This window comes from Elaeis guineensis, chromosome 4, assembly GCF_000442705.2.
Source record: "Elaeis guineensis isolate ETL-2024a chromosome 4, EG11, whole genome shotgun sequence".
Classification (NCBI taxonomy): domain Eukaryota; kingdom Viridiplantae; phylum Streptophyta; class Magnoliopsida; order Arecales; family Arecaceae; genus Elaeis; species Elaeis guineensis.
In genome coordinates, this window is record NC_025996.2 from 37,313,121 (window position 1) to 37,327,413 (window position 14,293).

The 14,293-nt window shown below is 40.8% G+C and overlaps 1 protein-coding gene across 1 annotated transcript; it reads right to left on the reverse strand.

Annotated features, from left to right (window-relative positions):
* Window positions 1–1,898: 1,898 nt before the first annotated feature.
* On the reverse strand, window positions 1,899–10,197 carry LOC105042959 (uncharacterized). Its single transcript, XM_010920337.2, has 5 exons — window positions 9,826–10,197; window positions 4,241–4,341; window positions 3,516–3,632; window positions 3,330–3,431; window positions 1,899–2,244 (listed from the first exon to the last, which is right to left on the reverse strand). The coding sequence occupies exons 1-5, from the start codon at window positions 10,088–10,090 to the stop codon at window positions 2,074–2,076; spliced, it is 756 nt and encodes a 251-aa protein (XP_010918639.1). The 5' UTR covers window positions 10,091–10,197; the 3' UTR covers window positions 1,899–2,073.
* Between the last annotated feature and the right edge of the window lie 4,096 nt (window positions 10,198–14,293).

Here is a 14,293-nt window from a genome sequence, read left to right on the forward strand (position 1 = left end):
GTAGTGCCAATTCAAACCCACAAATATCTTTGGATCCACTATTAATCCACTAATCATGTAGAGGTAGATGAGAGAGAAAGTGAAAAGAGAGGAAAGAGAAGAAAGTCAAAGATTTTTTTTCTCATCTCTCTCTTCTTCTTTTTTTTTCTCGTTTTCTCCTCCTCTGCGTTGAAACAGGGAAAGGGAGGAGCCTTCCACGGAACCACTCCACGACAGAGACCCTGGCAAGCGGCGACCCCATGGCACCAATGGCGGTGGCTTCAGCCTGCGGTAGTTGTCTCTATGTAGTGGTCGGCCTTCGTTAAGCTTCACCAGAAGCGACTAGTCGCTTCCCGAATGCCTCTTGTACTTTTGTGTATGGTCTAGTCTTTCCAATGCCTCCTTCCTTGCCGCCAACGCACGCTAGACGGAGAGTAAGCAAGCTACCTTGCTTGCATTGCATTCGTTAAACGGTAGCTTCCGCGCCTTCCTGGTTTTTCAAAGTCCAATAGACATTATTAGTAGCATGCCCGTGGTACCTGTGGAATCAACTGTATGCGTTTGGGTGAAAGTTCGTGGGTTTGGTGTAGTGAAAGAGAAGAAGTAGCTTCAGTTACTGAACAGGGCAAGCATACCTAGGAAATCGAGATTGGGATCCCATTGATCCAGCGGAAGCAACGGCTAGGGCATGGACAATTTGCAATCCGAGCATGGCCACGTCCGGTGACGGTAGCTTGCTCAGTGGAAGGATAGAAGAAGACAAGAATAGGGGAAGCCTTGTTCACGAAATCTAGTTATTACCCACCGACGACAATGCCCATAGATCCAAAAAAAGAGAAAAGAGAGGATTTAATGGCCATACCTCGTCTTCGGCAAAGTACTTGGTCCTCATTTCCGACGAAGACGACGGTGGCTCTCGGAAATACTCGATGGAAATCCATGAAAATCCTATGGATTTCGCAAGCGATTGATCAGGGATTGGATTGAGCTATTTAGGAAAAGAAGGTGCTCTTTTTATAGATTGCATCTAGCCCTCTGACGAGCCATAGAATCTTTCTCCTTACCGAACTTGGAAGAGGAGGCCAACTCCCATCGGAAGTTCCCCTCTTCCAGCTCACAAGCCCAGCACATGAGATTCAAATTTCTTTGTTTTTTTTAACCCTTTTCCACCTTGCTCTAAGATTCGTGTGGGAAAAAAAAAATCTGGGCCGCGTCATTACAGATTTGGACTGTGTCATTTAGTGTTTGCCACAACCTCTGAAAGACATTAACTAACAATAATAGTCCTGCATCTTGCAATGGATGTAAATGTGGGAGCGGAATTCACATTGCTTAGTCATTAGTAACATTATGTTTTTTTTGTTTTGATTAATCTCTAACATTGATTAGGTTTGGAAGAGATTATTTCTTTATATAAATCTACAAGATACAAGATGTACAATGAAAATGTGATATTTAAGGATCAAATAGAAAATGCTATGATGAAGAAGGATGTAAAATGGATATGAGTTTGATTTGGCCGTCTAATAATAATAATTCTGCTGGCCGGTTCTACTGAAACAATCTGGGCTGTCGCTCTTTGGGCGTCTTCATTTTCATTTTTTTTTTTTTTGTTATCAGGGTTTACAAAATTAAATTCAAAGGCTGCAGTCTAATTCGAGCTTAACAAGTTAAAAATTAGTTTTTTTATAACATAGATAGAAGTAATTGTCTCAAATATCTTAAAGAACATTTAGTAAATCTCATAAATTCTTCACCAAAGTCAATAGCGTTTCAATCATGAATTGAATATTTCATTCATCAACATGACCAAAAATTCACCTGTAAACAAACATCTTTCTTGCTATAAGAACGAGTATCCCCTCAAATGCTTTGAGGATAGGCAACGTACCATGTCTGATAAGGTACTCAGGAAAGAATGGCAACAAAACAGCTATTTTGAGATATTTCGAGTATCTGCAGTTATTACAATTGGAATTTTGTACAGGTAACTAATACAAGTGGACATGACAATGAATGAATAGGTGCCATGATCCAAATCAGCAAATTACAAGGACATTGTATACAATATGGACAAATGGTTAGTCAGGGATTTTACAAAAAATCCCACTGCCAATAGACCTTCTCCACAATACCTCCGCCGTTTCTGACTGCAAAGTGAAGCGTCTCAGATGCAGGAGGAACACCCCAAAGCAATGGCACTGCAAGAGTCATGGTCAACCTCTCCTGCAGCCCTCCACTGCTTCCCTTTTCTGCAGCAACAACCTACACATAGAAAATTAAATCTTTGAAAACGAATCAAAGGATGACAAATCTAAAAATTTTCATTTTACATTTTGATGTTGCTGACAATGACATTTTACAGATTGTGTCATGCACCACAGATATTTTGATACTCCGTGTTTCTTTTTCAAGCAAAGAGGAAAAAAACATAAATGAAGAACACCTCCACTGGACAAAACAAGGATCACAGAAATTGTTGAAAAGAGGCAAAAACCATGGCCACAAGGGTCACCAATATGGCCAGCACCGATGATATTTCAGCACACTTTTTGCAAAATCACAATACAATCAAGTATTTCCAACTGCAAAAACTTGAGAAGAATATAAAAGAATACAAAGCAAGGCAGCCCAGTGCACGAGCTCCCCCACCCCCCAATGCACAACACACAAGCGTACACATACGCAAAAAGCCAAAAAAGCTATTAAAAAAAAAAAAGAACGTTGAAAGATGGGATCTTATATGCAAAAAAGATTCAGCTGAAACAAATAAGGCTATTCAGCAAAATTAGCTAAAACTAAGCTTTTAAAAGGAGCATGCATCTATATGTATCTATAGAAAATGGGAATATTTGCATCTTATTTGCTGTTAAATCAAAGGATGTTCTATATAGCACAAAGACTTCCCACCACGTCCAACATTTTAAATTTGGGGCTGGCATGTTGCAACCAATGCACAGCCTTGTAACTTACCAGCTCTCTATAACTAGCACCCATACACAGATTTGGTGACTAGGTTTAACTCACTGATTTTTCAGTATCCAGCTATCCTTAGCATTCAAAAAGCTTGTTGCCCTTCTTCTTTCTTTCATACATTTCTCCCATCCTAAAATGGTAATAAGTTGTCATATTTCAACTATACTGGCAGTATTATCTTCACATTTACTTCGTCAAGTTTTATCAACTATCTACTATGAGATAGGTGAAGAACTTTCTGTAACTTTCATAACGTTTATCCTGATGAGATCAGAAAACCAATAAAAACAATCATCATGCAACATAACAAAATTTTGAGCCACAATAGTGCAAAGCTAGGAGATTTATTCAAAGGAAGGCAATCGACAACATACCTCACCGCCATGCTCTAAAACAGCATCTTCCACAACATCACTTAGCATTTCAACTGAACGGCAAAACCCAAAGATGCATAACCTTCTCCCCATGTCAAGTCCCTGTAACAATGGATGTCAATTGTTTCATGACTTAAAGCACAACAAATAAAGAAACAGCTAATATTAAATGATCAAACAACTCACATTTGTTGCTGCGATGTCAAAGAGTGCACCAAGACATAGCCCCTGGTTGGGATCCATGTAATCACTCTCCTGATAGCGCTGTAATCTTTGTGATGACTTTGATTTTCCTTGCCTCTTCTGAACAAAGTCATAATTGTATAGGTTATCAGAAACAAAACCTCCCACACTCTTCCATAGATGTAGAAGGGTTCTGACAAATTAAAGAACCATAAGTGTGTCTGTGTGAGCCCTTGTGTGTGACATGGTGAAAAAAAGTGGTAGGTTTAACAGTTTGCATGAAGCTTAAAAATATGATACTCCAAAATTTGAGAATAGACGAGTCATTCTGATTCCCATGCACACCGTAGTTTATTAATGTGCATGTTGTTGTGAATCAATTATCTGTTGATGAAATTACCAAGAAAATTATTTTCATAGAGCCATATCTAACAGATTTTTCTCTTACACTAAAACCTTTCGAAAAAAAATGCATCATGCCCAGCTAATGGGAAAGCATACTGTCAATTTATGTATTTGATCAGTTACAAGCAATGATCAAAGTGCATACAGAACCAAAAAAAAAAACCATTGCAATTTGGCCTTATTACAGCTCGCAACCACTAACTTAGAATCAAGAAAATTTATCCACACCATTATATCAAGAGGAAATGTTATTTACTGTAGATATAAACTAACAAATGAAGGAACGCTCCAAAGAAAATGTTTCAAATACTAAGATTCATTACATCTGAAGCAGGAAATCGATGAGGATACAGGGAACCTCCTATCTGAACAAGCCCTTCAGCAGTAAAAAGGGTAATCCGATCTTCAGGCACCCACTGAATGGCTGCAAATATGTGGGAACAATTGTAAGCTCCGAAAATCAAAAAAGAAAGTGCCAAATAGTTCAAGACTGCACAAGCAATTACAGTGATAACTTACTATAAGATGGATTAGGACAGATGATAATCATAATATATACTGCAGACAGCTGACCATATTATCAGACGAAGAAGCACTTAACACAGTTATAATAAATCAGACATGCCTAAGATGCTAACATTTCTTCAAGATCTGACAAAAAATACCAAAATCCAGTGAGAAAGATGAAAGCAAGTTCAACAGGAGGCCACTAAAGAAACAGAAGATTCCAAGTTAGAGATCACAAGTTTATCCAGTGATTTAAGTATATTGTTCCTGCTTTATATATTTTTCCAGCTGTTGTTGCCAAATCCCACACTTGGGCCAGGGACGGTCTCCTTGGCAGAAAACAGAGAAGCTGGTCTTTGGCTGGAGCCGGGGCGCTGAAGTGGAGAACTCTAGAAGCGAGAATGGGACCTGCAAAAAGCCATGGCCGGAGTGTTTTCCGGTGGAGACCCTCCAACACTCAAGTTAGTGGGGAGATGGAGAATAGAGCGAGAGAGAGAGACCTTTCGTGAGCATACCATGGGATCCCCACTCCCCTCTATTTATAGAGGGGGAATTAGAGTCGTGCAAGCCCAAAGGACTAACTGATTTCCGGATATTGCACAGATCAAGCTAGCGGTGATCGCTCTCGCATTTGCAATGCGGAACGAGCTATTATTTTTCCATTCGGGGCATGATTTGATCTCGGCGATCTTCTTCCTCATCCAAACTTTCCACAATTGTGAAGGTGATGGTCTCTTTCCCAATTAGGGTGGCTGCCTTATATGAAAGTCTTCCTCAGGTCGGCTATGATCAACCTCTCCCCACCTCGGTCATGGCTGAGGTCCAAACTGCCGTCCATAGGGTGAAGACTCTAGAGCAAGCTGGTTGGTTCGAATTTTCACATCTAACTCCTTCGGGTTGGCTATGGATGGCCTCCTGCTATTTCCGCACCTCCTGAGGACCGAGCCATCCAAGATCCTCGATCAAAGTCGAGGACATGGTCGACTGAGGTTAAGATAGTGGTCCACAACAGATGCCTCCCACTCTTGAGCCCGAACTCAGGTTGAGGTTAGTCGAAGAGAGTACAAGCTCGAGGTCGAGGTCAGCCCGACGAGCTTCCTTATCTATCGTACTCGAGGCGCTCACTAAAGTGGTGACACGTTGAAAATCGATGTCGATGATGACTTGAATCCACCCATCTGGTCCGTTGAGCTGCTGGATCCACGTGAACCCAGTGACAACCAACCAGATGCTGCCACTTGATGAACATCGATGGTGGCTAGACAAACCACCATCAGATCGGAGCCATCCGAATTCCTATAAATAGAGGTTGCTTGTCCTGATCAGTTTCACTTTTACTGTTTTGAGAAAGGAGCAAAGCACTTAGGTGATTTTCGCAACCTCTGGTGATTGCCGTCGGCAGCTACAATCGTCTTTGGTTGTGATCAAGTTCCAAACTCTGAACCCTGAAGTCCACTCCTTGGATTGCTCGATCATCTTTTTAGGTTCGTTTTTCTTCCTTCCCATCATTTTTTTTCTTGAATTTTTTTCGAGGATGAGCGTTTCAAGCTCATCCCCTATTACCTGGACCTCGAATGGTGACCCGGCCAATGAGGACCCTATGTTCGATGTCAGTTGTTCCTCAGAGAGTTTCGAGGTAGGGGAGGTGCCTAACTTCCACCCTTACCCAAGAGGACCTAGAGTCCTGTGCCTCAAGTATCAAGTTCCTTCAGAATTTAAACTAGAGCTAGCCAGTCCCGAGGATTGGGTTGCCCTACATTTTTTAGGTTGGATCGAACTCTATGAAGAGTCCCTAAAGGTCAGTCTTAGACTATCCCGTCATTTCTTTATCGTAGAACTCCTTAGGACCTTCCAAATGACACCTTGCTGCATGGCCACAAACTCGTGGCACCTAATAATAGCCTTTGTTGCCCATTGCCTGCTCCTTAGGGTGGAACCGACCATCCGCCTCTTCCAAACATATTTTTCATTTAAGAAGCACTCCAAGGAGGTCAGATGGTGGTATACCTCACCTCAAATGGGGCGACATCTCTTTTGAGGTGCTCCTTCCTCGGTTTACAATTGGAAGGAGCGTTACTTTTTTATTTTGACTTAACAGCTCTGAGACTTTGACACGTCATAGGGTCGACCTCAGAGGTCATCAAATAAGGCTCTGATGCTCTCTGACACCCAAGAGGAGGCCTTCAAGCTCATTTTCAGCTGCGCTGCTCTTCCTCTTCCTAGGCTCCTTTCCGTGGAGACATTATATAAAGTTGGTTTGAGTTCGGACAATCCTCAAAGTAAGTCAAATTTTGCTTAATATTTCGCTTCAGTTTTCTTCCAATTAACTTTCACATTTTTCAAACATGAAGCATGAGGATATTGAAGCCCTGCATTGCAATGCCAAGAGGAAGAAGTCTTTGACTGGAGCTCCTGCTCCCAAGCGAGGTCGAGCCGAGGCCGTCCTAGCCTAACCTACTATCAGGGCCTCTTAGATATCAGCCAGAGGTCCTACCCTGAGGAGGGAGGCTTCTTCCAGGGCTTTGCTCATCCCCCCCTCTCAAATTGATTGCTCCGGGGGAGTCAATTCCCCCTTCCTCTGCTTGTTCATCGCTCGAAGGCTCATCAACTCCTCAGATTTCGGTGCGCATTTCTCTACGACAAGGTAACCCTCCCATCGCGGCCTCTCCAAGGCCCTCAGCTCATCCCGAGCAAGGGATTCAAGATCAGAGGTCGGGTTTCGGAAACAACCGTGTTGCCTACAATCTTCTTCAGGCCACGATCACATCAGCCAACGTCAACATCCTTAACGCAGAAGGCTCTGGATTTTGCATTAAGGATTCTTATGATTCACTTATTCGGTTCGGTTTTAAGTTCCTTCTTTTCCCCTCTTCTCTTTCTTCTTTTCTTTTTTTGGCTAACCCCTTTTCGTCTTCGGTTCATCCATCATGTAGACCACTTTGTGGGCGTTCTAAATGAGGCTCGATAGGTTTCTAATGCAGCTGCGGATCAAGCAACTCAGGCTGAGGCCCAGGCTACTCGGGTCTCCAAGAAGGCGGACGAGGCCTTGACACTGAAAGTGACAGCCGAGAAGGAAGTCCAATCTTTGAAAGCCAAAATAAAATGAGTGGAAGCTGAGGTTCGTCGTATCCCTCATACCGCGGCAAACAAGGCTTGCACTTGCCAAACGAGGCCGTTGTATTGCTCGTTGAAAATCGCTGATGCCCACTACGGGGTGGATCCACTTGAACTAGTTCAGGTACATTCTCCTAATGGAGGTTGTTCGTCCGCGCTCCGTCAAGTGGCTAGATGCATCCAATGCTCCCCTTCATGATCTCATGATGAATCTCTTCCTCTCAAAATAAACACTAAATGAAGTTTGAGGATCCTTCCTCTAGCATCAATCTGTTGCTGTTAAATTCCACACCTAAATTGGACACAGTCTCCTTGGCAGAAAATAGGGAAGCTGGTCTTTGGCCGAAGCACCAGAGTGGAGAACTCTAGAAGCGAGAACGGGACCTACAAAAAGCCCTGGTTGGAGTGTTTTCCAACGGGAACCCTCAGACGCTCAAGTTAGTAGGGAGATGGAGAACAAAGAGAGGGGGAAAGACCTTTCGGGAGCTTATCTTGGGATCTCTGCTCCCCTCTATTTATAGAGGAGGAATTAGAGTCATGCATGCCCGAGAGACTAACCGATTCTCAGATATTACGTAGATCAAGCTAGCGGTGATCACTCCCGTGTTTGCAATGCGGAACCAGCTATTAGTTTTCCACTTAGGGCATGACTTGATCTCGATGATCTTCTTCATCATCCAGACTTTCCACAATCGTGAAGGTGATGGTCTCTTTCCCAATTGGGGTGGGTGCCTTATATGAAAAATCTTCCTCGGGTTGGCTATGACCAACCTCTCCCCACCTCGGCCATGGTTGAGGTCCAAACTACCATCCACAAGATGAAAACTCTGGAGCAGATTGGTTAGTTCGGATTTTCATATCTGACTTTTTCGGATCGGCTATGGATGGCATCCTACTATTTCCGCACCTACTGAGGATGGAGCCCTCCGAGTCCTCGGTCAAAGCCGAGGACATGGTCAATCGAGACCAAGGTGGTGGTCCACAACACCAGCTTCCCTTCCTTAAGATCTTCTAGCAACTGATGCATCAATTTCTATACAACACATCAAGATTTCTAGCTAAAAGTTCCTTAACAATGACATATAGCAAAACGAGCATGAACTTTTCAAACTGACATAGTATGTGAAATGCACATTTTGACGGAAAACGCATGCAAGTAGGTGCAAACATGAACTTTCAATCTGACATAGTATGTGAAATGCACATTTTCATGGAAAACACATGCAAATAAGTGCAAACATCAGCCTTTTCACATTGGTTTAGCTCAGTTTCTGGTTGCAAGCAGAAAAGATACATATAAATGTAATTTCATATAATCCAAACTTCACCATAATCTAAAATAAGTTATCTAAATGTCATTTCTACCAATATATAAGTCAACTAACCCTAGAATGGCTGGTCATTTGCATATTATACAGTGGAGGAACTCTTCAGGTGCGCTCGCTTCTTAAGCAAATGCATCTTTTTTGGGGCTTTCTTATATTTCAAAGTGTGAAACAAGAGATGCATGCTTAAAAAAGTAGGAGTGCACTCATCATCCAACAATTTTTCTATTTTTCTTATATGTCATGACACCAAGTCTCCAACATTTTATTTGTTGATAGGGATCACAAACATCTGTCAATCATTCTGCCTTTTAGAACTCTCATATGCATCATACGGATTATAGAAAGTTGCAACTTACGACCTTCCATGTTTACATACATCACTTGTCAATTTTCTAATTGTAGAATCTATAGCAACTTCTTCTTGAGTTGTTCCTATATCCAATGAAGTATTTCCCCTATTTTTCCATCAATTTTTCAAATTAAGCCATCAAGGGAGTGTTCTTCAAACTCATTGCAAAAACTACTTTGATTAAAACAATACATAATGCTCTTCAACTTGCCCTAGAAACTCTTTTGTTCCACTACTTTCACATGCATCTCGAAATGCAGAAAATGTTCCATTTATATTACCAAAAACCATAGCAATTGCAGAAAATTTATGTTATTAGCAAGAATTCACTTAATTGGAACCAAATGCACCAAAAACCCTCGATCTAGAGTTTTTTATAACCCACTTGCCGCACTAAAGGATTCCAACTAAATATCATGAAACACTTCCAGCCATTAAATACGGCCATCACTGGAGCAACATACCCGCAAGATTTGACATGATTAAGAGGCAAGAATATACCAAAACCACAATCCAAAGAATCCCTAGCAGTTTCGTAACACGCAGCAATTCGGACCATAATCCACGTCAGAAATTTTTTTAAAAAAAAATCAGAGAGACGAGGGCATACTTGATCCATCAGATGAGTTCGAAGATTCCCAAGGGTACGGGCCATAGGGATCTTCCCTAAAACAGCCACCTTCATGGGAATCTTTGGCGCGGCATAGCACGAGGCAAGCGGATCGGCGATGGAGAACCAGGAATCTTGGGTGAGGAGAAGAAGAAGAAGAAGGGAAAGAGAGCTTGGAAAGAGGGGAGGAATCGACGAGGGAGCGAGAGGGGGAGTGGAAGGGGTGGAAGGAGGAGGAGAAGCAGAGAGAAGAGGAGTCCGCCATGCCCCAGAGGAAATATGCGAAAATATTACGGGAAAACGAGGAGGAAAAAATGGCAGGGAAAGGGGAACGGGTGGTGGGAAAAAGGTAGGACGCGCTTGGGTTCCGTGGCTGAATAAATAACGGCCTTCTTTGCTTCTCTTTTCTTGAGGCGGGCGAGGAAGGGGGGGTTGACGGCGCCACGTGGTGTGGGTTTGTCCGCTGAGCGGAGGGCGGTCCAAAGCGTTTTGTTTGTTCTAAATTGTAATAGTGGTTGTGTGTGGACTACAACAATATCCAAGTTATCTATATCATAGCATAAGGGTGCAAACGATCCAGTTTGGCTCGAATCCATGTCCAACTCAATTTGATATATATATATATATATATATATATATATATATATATATATATATATATATATATATTATCGCAATGCTTCGGATCGAAGAAGAGTAGTTGAGGTCAACGATGATCTGCGAAGGATGAAGATGGTTGACAGTGATTCGAGGGAGATTTGAGCGTTTCTTAGAATCTATAAGAAGTTTGATCATTAGAGATTCTTCGATGGAAGACTTTGTGATATTTAAGTCAATCGAAATTTTGAAAACACGAAGAGAGAGAAGCAGCGAGTAGAAATTTTTAGCTTAAGTAAAACTCACAGAAGGGTCCTTTATAATCTCCTTTCATAGAGGTGAGGATAAACACGTTACCTCAATTTATTGATAACCTATCGGAGAATCATCATTATCCATGATATATCGTAAATAATGGCATTAAGTCATGCGCCATATTTGATTGTAACCATCGAGAGTTCCGTCATAATTGTCTAATATTTTAGAGATGTAGGACCAACTCACGTTCTTCTTATAATGGCTCAGCATCTCTGGGTTTTCAAAAGTCGTTGACTGAAGTCGTTTGCCTAAATTTGACTAGGTGGTTGGGATATGGCGCAATGGAGTCCTTGGCTCATGGCCGAGGAGTAGAATCCGATGTGGTCGCTTGCCGCTCTTGGCTCTCGAATGCCTGAGTTGGGGGCATAACAATGAGATTTCTCTTAGGTGATATGTAGCATGGAGGCTCTCCTCGATACCTTACTGATAAAAATGTTCAAGGACAAGTTCAAGGGAGATGGATCAAACGTTGGGTGATCGTTCTTTCTTAAGAATTTTTCGTAAAGTTTGACAAGTGTGTTTATCTCTACAGTCTGAAGATGATTACTGAGGACAATAACCGAGACGATATCTTCCATAACATTATTTATCATATATATATTATAGATTTAATATCCAAAATATATTATTATATTTTTAATCATATTTTTTTAAATTATTACTAAGGTTTAAATTCAAGCTTAAATTCGAATTTGAGTATGCCTCTATTGATATTCGAGTCGGATTGAGTCGATCTCAAATATTATTTTTTTATTTTTTTATCGAATCGAGTTTAAACTTGGATATTAAAATCTGATCGATTTTGAGTTGAATTTCGAGCTAAAGTACTGTGAATTGAGTTGGATTCAAGCCTCCAGCTATTTGGCCCAACTCAACTCAATTGCATCCCCATTAGACAAAATATATTTTATATTTATTATAAAATTGAATATTAAATAATGAAAATATAAATTGAACCATTTTATGTAATTTATATGATTCAAAAAATATCTAAGTATAACAAAAATATATTATTATTATGGAAGACCTCGTCAAGTTCACAACTGAGCCTGTTGGTGTCATGGTGTGCTAACCTTGACACTAGGCACTGGCAGCAGCCTAATATGGATACAACGCCTCCATGCAAACCCTGTTACAACCAAAGGTACCCCTCTAATTCCTCCTCATTCGCAAACTTCTCTGACATGCAAGGAATGTAGTACTGGTGATTCTTATATCTACCGTGCTAGTTGAATGTGCCGAGGGCTTCTACAGTCTTGGTGAGCCAGCCAGCCTCCAACTATTTCATCATCCATGGCTCTGACGATGACAAGGACACTAGAAGCAGCCTCAAAGGAAATAACAAATCAGCGACCAATTCTTTGAATGGCGTCAACATATTTCTGACATCAAAGGGAACGTGAGCCCATGTGATTGGAAATCAGCTTTATTTTTGGCCATAGGAGACGAATCTTTTGAGTAGAGTCAAACTCATATCTTTGATTTGTCTTCGATTGCAGACATTTCAGATATTTCTTCTATGCTTTGAGGCTAATTGTAATTCTTTCATTTTTGGGAGGATATCTTCTGATCAAGGAATCCTTGTCATAAACATTTATGAATCTCTATTGACACATATCGTTATCTCTTCTCTCACCTTGAGGAAGAGTGACGACAATAAAAATTTTCATCATGTCTTTATGGACTGGTCAATGGCCTTATCATCCTATCCATATCCTTCAAATGTGAATATGAGAAATTTTATATCCCTCGCGTCATCCAAAACAACCATCCCCTCTGGTGGACCTAAACGCTTGCCTTGATTGAGAGTAAAGACACGCAAGGATTTCTCAATGGAGAAAGTCCAATCCCCAAATGATTTCTCATGATGGATCGCCTGGATGGAACAAAAGGAGGTTCCCAGCACAAACTATATCACATGGAGATGGTTTGATTGTCTCCTCTATGGCTGGATTCCTGGGATCTTGAGTGAGAAAGCTCTTGATTTGATTGTAGAGCTTATTACTGGGGCATGTTTGGTTTGGAAGAATTAGGCTCTGAAATGAAAATAAAAATGGGTGGTTTCCATTATGGTCACTTGTTTGAGAGAAGTCTCTTTTAGCATTCAAATCTCATTGTAATTCTGATTTCAATTCTTATCACAAATTAAATGCACCAGAAACTATAATCATTCCGACTTGCTGCGAACCAAATGCACGCTTGATGATGATGTTCTGGTCCAGATATCAAAAGACATTTTTTATGTGAACTTACAGGAGATCTGACCCGGACCAAAGTACAGAAGGAATATGTTCCCAAAAAAAAATGTACAGAAGGAATAGTAAATAAAAAGGTGGACTCTACACGCTTGATGGGTACATGCAGCTCTTGTTTCAAGTTTGTTTGCGAGAACAAATAAAGGCGGTCGGCACCGGCTATTTAGCCACACTTGCTATTAGGTCGGGTTTGGATTAAGGATTAATGAGTTGAGTAATCTATATCCGATCCAATTCGATCCACATTATATACACATACGAGTTCTTATGTTTTGCATATAAATTTTGGTAACACAATTTGGGCTTTGTCTCTTCAAATAATATTGTGTAATGCAAAGGCCACGGAAGGCCAGGAGAGATGCTAAGGTGTTATGATTTTTGAGACAATATTAGTGATGAAGATTCTAATATGAGGCTAAAGCTTCATGCAAAAGTTATCTGAAGAAAGGAGGTGTAAAGCTGGAAGACCAAAGGAAGAGAAGTATGCATGTCCTAATTATCCCATTATCCACGTCAGCTTATCATCGACCCTGTCCCAATCACCATTTTATTTTATCATTTCTATTTGTACCATCTATTATTTTCTCTTATTTTTGTTTGTTTCATTAATAAACTCATCGCTTTCTTTGCATGTTACCTTGATAATTAGACTCCTGGCGATGTTTGCGAACCTCCCATATGGTCTAGATTATTTTAGTTAAGAACAATCTTTTGGTCATTCAACACGAATGTGTAGATGTTGTCATATTTATGACAAGAAACAATTTTGCCTCAGTAGTCTCAACCATTTACTAGAAGATGTCATATTTCTATTGAATTAATTAAGTACTGACCAATAATTAGTAAAAAGTTGTGAGTTGTGACTAATGGTAATTATTTGAATGTTGACCCGGACCGCCAGTAAAGCCGGGACTCTCGAGAGTTGTTTCATTGGCTTACGAAATCGGCGAGGCTCTACCTTACTTTTCTCTCTAGACCATTGACCCAAACCACTTATTCGATGTTCAGGATGCTTGTGATTTTCCGAGGCACATTTGTACACAAAGTTTTGTGAAGCCGTCTTGTCACAATCTCTTATTTACTAGCGATTAGCAGTGTATTTTGCACACGAGAGTGAGAAACGTATGTTGCAGCCAATCCTCTGTTATATTCATCGTCGGTGTAGAACATCTACAAAATAAAATTCACACAGATCAAAATTATATCTGACGAAAGTCCTTCGATACTTAAGTTAGTAGAGATGATGAACAGTAGATGAAAAATATTTTAAATGATAGAGTATCAGTCTAAAATTATCT